The 7,960-nt window shown below is 38.9% G+C and overlaps 1 protein-coding gene across 1 annotated transcript in view; it reads left to right on the top strand.

The window, feature by feature from the left end:
• The first annotated feature begins 2,207 nt into the window (after nt 1-2,207).
• The window catches only part of ERC2 (ELKS/RAB6-interacting/CAST family member 2), a 1,380,507-nt gene continuing 1,374,754 nt past the window's right edge, over nt 2,208-7,960 (top strand). Inside the window, exon 1 of the mRNA XM_042780470.1 lies at nt 2,208-2,864. Coding sequence (XP_042636404.1) covers nt 2,208-2,864 — 657 coding nt within the window. The remainder of the gene's footprint in view (nt 2,865-7,960) is intronic.

Here is a 7,960-nt window from a genome sequence, read left to right as displayed (position 1 = left end):
GAGGTTTGGGAATAATTTCTTTAAAGAATATAGAGACAATATTATCAGTAAGAAGAGAAGATGGATGATGGGTGAGTAAAAGTAAAAGATACCCCTGTTTATTGAAGTACATTTCTTTTAGTGTTATTAATTACCTCATTGAGACATTACCAACAAAATCTATTCATTGAATGTGCTAGGTACAAAATAGGTGTTTTATGAACATGGTCTCACTTGTTCACAATACTGTGAGCTAGTTAGTTGGTATTACCTGCATTTTATAGAAGAGGTAGACCCTTAACAAGATGGATTGATACAGTGCCCACAACCTTGGGCTGAAACATAGTAATGACTATGAGGATGTCATGGGACTGGGCATTGTTTTGTTCTGTTGTACATAGGGTCACTATGAGTTGAAACCAACTTGACAGAACCTAACAACAACAATATAGATTGGAGACTGGATGTTCAAAACAGTGAAATAATTTTTGAGGGTCATTCAGGTAATCAGGATTTGAGCCTCACTTTGCCCTTTTGCAATGTTTATTCTCTAGCCATTGTTCTTATTATCTTAAAGCTGAAGAAAATGAAGGTGTACTATAGACATGCCAAGTGGAAGACCAGGAGGTCACTATGCACACCATTAAAAAGTCATTTGGGTCCTTAAGCTGAAAGGATAATCATAACCTTGTAGTTCCAAGCTACATAAAATCTGAACTATTGTGCCTGAGTAACCATGAGGGAGTACTTTCCTACTTTTCTATAGGGGTTATGGGACTAGAAACACTAATACAAATACAGTGTACTGGTCCCCTGTGCCATTTCTGTATGGTTGGGATGTGGTTAGTGTGACTATTAAGGCCAACCATAATGAAGAAGTCCCAAAAGTTTAGCCTGAAATATGTGTGTGGAAGGTATCTTAGTTATCTAATAGTGCTGTAACAGAAATCCACAAGTGGGTGGCTTTAAAGAACAGAAATTTATTTTCTAACAGTTCAGGAGGTTGGAAGTCTAAATTCAGAGTATACCTCTAGGGGGAGGTCCTTCTTTGTCTCTTTCATCTTCTACTAGCTGCAATCCTTGGGGATCATGTGTCTCTGTGGTCAGATAGTGTCTGTCTTCCCCAGTATCTGTATGCCTCTGTGTCTGATCTGCTCTTTTATAACATAGAAGTGATTAAGTATAAGACAAACCCTCCACTGTTGTGGCTTAATTAACATAAAAAAGAAGACCTGATTTCTGAAAAGGATTACATTTATAGGCATATGGGTTAAGATCCCAACATATATTTTAGGGAGACAATTCAATCTATAATAGACGGGAAGAAAAATAGGACTGTCATTTTCTCTGGTGGTGGCATTTAAACTGGCTATATGTATAGAGTTGTGTTGCTTGAGTTCCCTCTTTTTCTACTAGCTTTAAGATGGGGAGTAGATTCCAATTCATGTGATAAATTGGTGCTGTCTACAATGGGTGCAGTAGGGGGACGTAACAGTATGTGTGCCAAGTATTTGACATCCCAGGAAACAGCTTCTCAAAGTCACTATGTAGCCACTAATGTATGGGCATCATGACCCTCAAAATGAGTTATTTTTATAGCTAAAGTTTTCATGATGGGGAATTCTACATTTTCTGGATTTCCCAGCTTTCACTTGTTGTTGTTGTTATGTGCCATGGAGTCAGACCCAACTCATAGTGACCCCTCCTTGGGTTTCCGAGGCAGCATCACTACAGAAGTAGATTCCCCAACCTTCCTTCTGAGGAGTGGCTGGTGAGTTTGAACCTCCAGTCTTCTGGTTAGCAGTCAAATGCCTTAGGCAAATGCTAAGCTTCATTTTCCTAAGGAAAAGGTAGCTTCTTTTTGTCTCTGAGAACTTTTGACCTTCCATGGAGGCATGATGGGGGGAATTTATATAAAGTTTATATGTAGTAAGTAAAATTTTTGGGTCACTTCTTTTTAAATATACTTCATGGTCATAATTTGATCTATCTGTGCTACCACCCTGCCTATATTTTAAAATATAATAGCAATTATAGTCAGAGTTCTAAAGATGTTTGTTTTTAAGTATCCCTCTTCTCACTTTACAGATCTCTGATTGGAGTCATTTCCTGGTACAGACTATGGAAAGAATGCAGTGAAAATTCTGGCCAACATTGAAAATATTGACTTAATCTCCAACTTAGTATAATATTTTTTCTCTTCAGTAGCACCTCATAGTAGAAGAAAAATGTATGGAAGTGCGAGAACAATCACTAATCTGGAAGGTAGCCCTTCTAGATCACCTCGTTTGCCAAGGTCTCCTCGTTTGGGCCACCGAAGAACAAGTAGTGGGGGAGGTGGAGGAACAGGCAAGACTCTGTCCATGGAGAATATCCAGTCCCTTAATGCAGCCTATGCTACATCTGGACCCATGTATCTGAGTGACCATGAAGGGGTGGCTTCGACGACTTACCCAAAAGGCACCATGACTCTGGGAAGGGCCACAAATCGAGCTGTTTATGGGGGCCGAGTCACAGCCATGGGGAGCAGTCCCAATATTGCTTCTGCTGGACTTTCTCACACAGATGTCCTTTCATACACGGATCAACATGGTGGTCTGACCACCTCATCCCATCATCACCACCACCAGGTCCCCTCTATGTTGAGGCAGGTAAGGGATAGCACAATGTTAGATCTTCAGGCCCAGCTCAAGGAACTTCAGAGAGAGAATGACCTCCTCCGGAAAGAGCTAGACATTAAAGATAGCAAGTTGGGATCTTCTATGAACAGTATCAAGACCTTCTGGAGTCCTGAGCTCAAGAAGGAGAGAGTCTTGAGGAAAGAAGAGGCAGCCCGGATGTCTGTCCTCAAGGAGCAGATGAGGGTTTCCCATGAGGAAAATCAGGTAGGTTATGACTAATCTCTCATTTTCAGCTTTGGTTTCTCACTGAGTAGTTGATGCTTTGCAGGTGGTACCACAACCTGTGCAGAAGAGTTTGGCATTATTGAGAAGGCTATGGTATCTTACTTGGAGGCTAGAAGAGGAAATGTGAAGTTATAGCTTGTAATTTCTTTATTTTCCAGTAACTTTCCCGATAGCCTTGCAGAAGAAGGGGGTCAATTCTCATTGCAAAACTTTTTACTTGATTAATTTTGTTTTCTTTTTCAGCAATTCCAGCAACATTTCAGATATACTTCCCTCTGGATAGAAAAGCAATGTTAATTTTTGCAAGACTAAACACTTCAACAGCAGCATTTAGTGAGTCACGTTTGATTGGTGAATTGATTTTTTTTCTTGAAGCACCAGCAGAACTCTCTCTTTCTGAATGTGTGAAGTTTGTTCTCTAAGTGGCAAACTGAACAATATTAAATAGGATCGGGAAAAATATGTCTGATATCATTTTAGATACATATAGTAAATCTTAACCATGTCTTTCTGCCTTCATTCATTCCATATTAATTAAATATCTATGTTCTTACTCTTCTTTGATTCATCCTCCATATTATAGCAAGATTAGTTTTCCAAATATCTGCCTGATGTTATGTCACTCCTCTGCTTGAAAGCCTTCAGTGATTCCACATTTCCTCCAGAATAAAGTCTGTTTCATTGGCTGAGCTTTCAAGCACCTTCCATGGAAGACTTGAGCCAACCTTTCCAGCCTTATCTCCTATAAGCTTTGTCTTTGACCACCTACACCACCACCTGGTAATTTCTGTATACACTCAAAGTTTCTCACCTCTAGGGTTTTGTTCTTAATGTTCCCTTCCACTGGTGGTTTTCTCAGCAGCCCGGAACCTACCCCTCAGTTTTCTTCCAGTCACAGCCCGTTTCCCTTTTAAATCCTACCTATTTTAATGAGACCCATTTTATATGGTACTATTTTCATAAGGATTTTGGAGTCAGAAATATCTTAAATCCCAGTTTCACCTCTTACTGGTAGTTAAATAAGTGCTAAGACTGGGAAAGTAAAGGGTACTAAGCCATTTGTCTAAGAATTTCCAACTTTTAAGAATTTAATTTTCTTAGAAATTTGAGGTAACTCTAACTTGGGCTGAACTGGTGATTTCCTGATAATTGGTCTTGATATTGGCCTAATGAAGCACTCTGCCTTTGTTGGGGTTATCTGCTGACCCTCCTGTCTATTTTCCTGGCTACCACTCCTTTGGATTCCAGGTGCCCTTGGAAGCACTTGTGACCTGTAGTGAGACTCTGCTCTTTGCTCCCCTTCTATGCATAGAAAGCAATCATCTTTTCCCTTTGATTATCTGACAGAAGCATTGCTGGTTTTCAGATGTGGAAATGTGATTTTTAGTTGGAACAGAAAGCTTTGTTCTTCTCTCTCAAATCAGATTAATGCTCTTCATTGTTATTCCCCCTCCTTTTTTTTAATTTTTTTTAGCTTTGCTGGTTCATGAAGTCCTTGTGAACCTGTTACTGCAGTGTACATTTCACCCCCTTTCTTTGAAATGTTTTGGAAAATAGTTAAAGCAGTTTAGGAATGATATGCATGGTGACCAAAAATTTGAAAGCTATTCTCAAAACTTTCAGCCTGAAAATTACTTTTGTTTCATGCTCTTATCATTAAAATTTGTTTTGATTATGGACCCTCAATTATGTTTGCTTTTTAAAATAAATTATATGATGTACTACTGTGCCAATATGTGTCTTACATATATAAATATGACATTCACAAAGATAAAACTAAATAGGGAAGAGATGAAGTATGACATGCAAAAACTTTTTGTTCTTGCTAAAAATATTTTAAACTACTTGTCCATTTTGTTAGTGTTAGTTCAGTTTAAACTAGGTAAGATCCATAAGTCTCCTTAACTATGCTGTGTTGCCATAAGGCAGCAGCAAGTGAATGCTGGAGGATGCTCCAGTTTTTGCTTCCTTGGTTGACATATGACCGTGTGACATATGAGCCAGTGAAAGATCCAGGAGTAGTCTATACGTTAAATGCAAGTAAAATACATTTCTCTTTTTTTCAGGTTAAAACATGTATTAGGGGGACAAGCATGGATAGTTTGAGAAGATAATTTATTTGTGATATAATGTTATATTACAATGAAAGAAAGTAAAGATTAACAAAAAGCAAGTTATATTAAAATAATTGAAGTACCCCTTCTTCCCTCCTTGGGAGCATGTTAACATACCCTTTAGAGGTATATGGTTGTCTCTTGGTCAGGATAGGTTCTGCTACATTAACATACATCAAATCTCAGTGGCTTGACCCATCAGACATTTATTCTTGCTTAAAGTCTGAAGCAGGTCAGCTGACTCTCCAGGGAAGCTGTCTTCCATGTAGTGATTTACAGATCCAGGATTCCTGCATCTTGTGGCATGAGTTCAAGAGTTGTCTGGCATGGGAAGAGAGTGTGTGGAGATGGCACATTGGTTCCTCAGTTCCTTGGACTGGAAGTGATGTAACTGCAGGGGGCTGGAGGTGTAGTCTTCTCCTCTTTCGAGGGAAGAGACGAGAGACAGATATTGGATACCATTAGAAATTTCTACCATTGAGGATTTTATGTTTGCCAAAGAGTGAGGTTAGGTAAAATAGGGTGAAATAGAATTTGGGAACAGCTATTGCTGTTCTTTTGACCATTCTGTTGCTATCACCAGATATCTCCTGAGGACTATGTGCATTGTGCTTAGAGGTTTGTATGTTGTTGTTGTTAGGAGTCTGTTCTGATACATAGCAATCCTTTATACAACAGAAAGAAACACTGCCTGGTCCTGCACCATCCTCATAATCGTTGGTATGCTTGAGCCCATCCTTGTAGGCACTGTGTCAGTCTATCTTGTTGAGGGTCTTCCCCTTTTTCACTGACTCTCTACTTTACCAAGCATGATATCCTTCTCTAGGGACTGATTCCTTCTGATAATATGACCAAAGTACGAGACATGAAGTCTGGCCATTCTTGCTTCTAAAGAACATTCTACTTGCACTTTTTCCAAGACAGATTTGTTCATTCTTCTGGCAGGCCATCATATTGTCAATATTCTTTGCCAATACCACAATTCAAATGTATCAATTCTTCTTTGGTCTTACGTATTCATTGTCCAGCTTTCACATGTATATAATGCAATTGAAAATATCATGACTTGGGTCAGTCACACCTTGCTCTTCAAAGTGATATCTTTGCTTCTTAACACTTCAAAGAGGTCTGTGCAGCAGATTGGCCAAGTGTAACATCTGATTTCTTGACTACTCCTTCTATGGGCATTGACTGTGGATTCAATTAAAATGAAATCCTTGACAACTTCAATTTTTTCTCTATCACGATGTTGCTTATTGGTCCAGTTGTGAAGATTTTTGTTTTCTTTATGTTGAGGAGTAACCCATACTGAAGACTGTAGTCTTTGATCTCCTTCAGTAAATGCGCCAAGTCATCTTTACTTTCAGTAAGCAAGGTTGTGTCATAAGCATTTTGCTGGTTTTTAATGAGTCTTCCTCCAATCTTGATCCTGTGTTCTTCTGCAGTCCAGCTTCTCATTATTTGCTCAGCATATAGATTGATTAAGCATGGTGAAAGGATACAACCCTGATGCCCACCTTTGCTGATCGTAAACCATGTAGTATCTCCTTGTTCTATTCAAATAACTGCCTATTTGTCTATGAACAGATTCCACAATTAAGTGTTCTGGAATTCCCATTCTTCTCAATGTTATCTATAAGCGTGTTATGATCCACACAACACAATGCCTTTGCATAGTCAACAAAACACAGGTAAACATCTTTCAGGTGTTCTCTGCTTTCAGCCAAGATCCATCTGGCATCAGCAATGATACCCTTTGTTCCAGTCCTCTGCTGAATCCAGCTTGAATTTTGGGCAGTTCCCTATTGATGTACTGCTGCAACTATTTTTGAATTATTTTCAGCAAAATTTTACTTGTATGTGATATTAATGATATTGTTCAATAATTTTCACATTCTATTGGATCACCTTTCTTTGCATTGGGCACAAATATGGATCTCTTCCAGCTGGTTAGCCAAGTAGTTGTGTTAAAAATTTCTTGGCATAAATGAATGAGCTCTTCCAGCAGTGTATCCATTTGTTGAAACATCTCAGTGGGTGTTCTGTCAATTCCTGGAGGCTCTGTTTTTCACCATTGCCTTCAGTGCAGCTTGGATTTCTTCCTTCAGTACCATCAGTTCTTGATTATATGCTACCTATGGAAATGGTTGAACATTGACCAGTATTTCTTGGTACATTGATTCTGTTATTCCTTCCATCTTCTTTTGATGCTTCCTACATTGTTCAGTATTTCGTCCATAGAACGCTTCAGTATTGCAACTTAAGGCTTGAATTTTCCTTCCATTATTTCAGCTTGAGAAATGCTGACCCTGTTCTTCCCTTTTAGTTTTCTGATTCCAGGTCTTTGTACATTTCATTATAATACTTTATCTTCTCAAGCTGCCCTTTGAAATTTTCTGTTCAGCTCTTTTACTTCATTTTTTCCATTCACTTTAGCTACTCTCCATTTATGAGCAAGTTTCAGAGTCTCTTTTGACATCCATTGTGGTCTTCTGTTTTTTTCTTGTTTTTTAAATAACCTTTTACTTTCTTTGTGTATGATATCCATAATGACATTCCACAACTCTTCTGGTCTTCAGTCCAATCTATTCTTGAGATTGTTTTTAAATTCAGGTGTGACATACCTAAGGTTGTATTTTGGCTCCTGTGGACTTAATTTAATTTTTGTCAGCTTCAATTTAAACTTGCATAGAAACAATAGACTCACTGCTGTCAAGCTGATTTGACTCATAGCGACCCTTCATTGGGTTTCCAAGGCGGTATCTCTACAGAAGTAGGTTGTCCACTCATCTTTCTGAGGAGTAGCTGGTGGGTTTGAACCGCCAGCCTTCTGGTTAGCAGTCAAATGCCTTAGGCACTATGCCACCAGAGCTCCCAAGGAACAATAGATGGTCTGTTCCACAGTCAGCCCCTGGCCTTGTTCTGACTGATGATATAGAGCTTCTCCATGGTTTCTTTCCA

This window comes from Orycteropus afer, unplaced genomic scaffold, assembly GCF_000298275.1.
Source record: "Orycteropus afer afer isolate SDZICR_OR568_19922 unplaced genomic scaffold, OryAfe1.0 scaffold00041, whole genome shotgun sequence".
NCBI classification, from domain to species: domain Eukaryota; kingdom Metazoa; phylum Chordata; class Mammalia; order Tubulidentata; family Orycteropodidae; genus Orycteropus; species Orycteropus afer.
The sequence above is the reverse complement of the archived record's forward strand: the minus strand, read 5'-3'. Positions and strand labels throughout refer to the sequence as shown.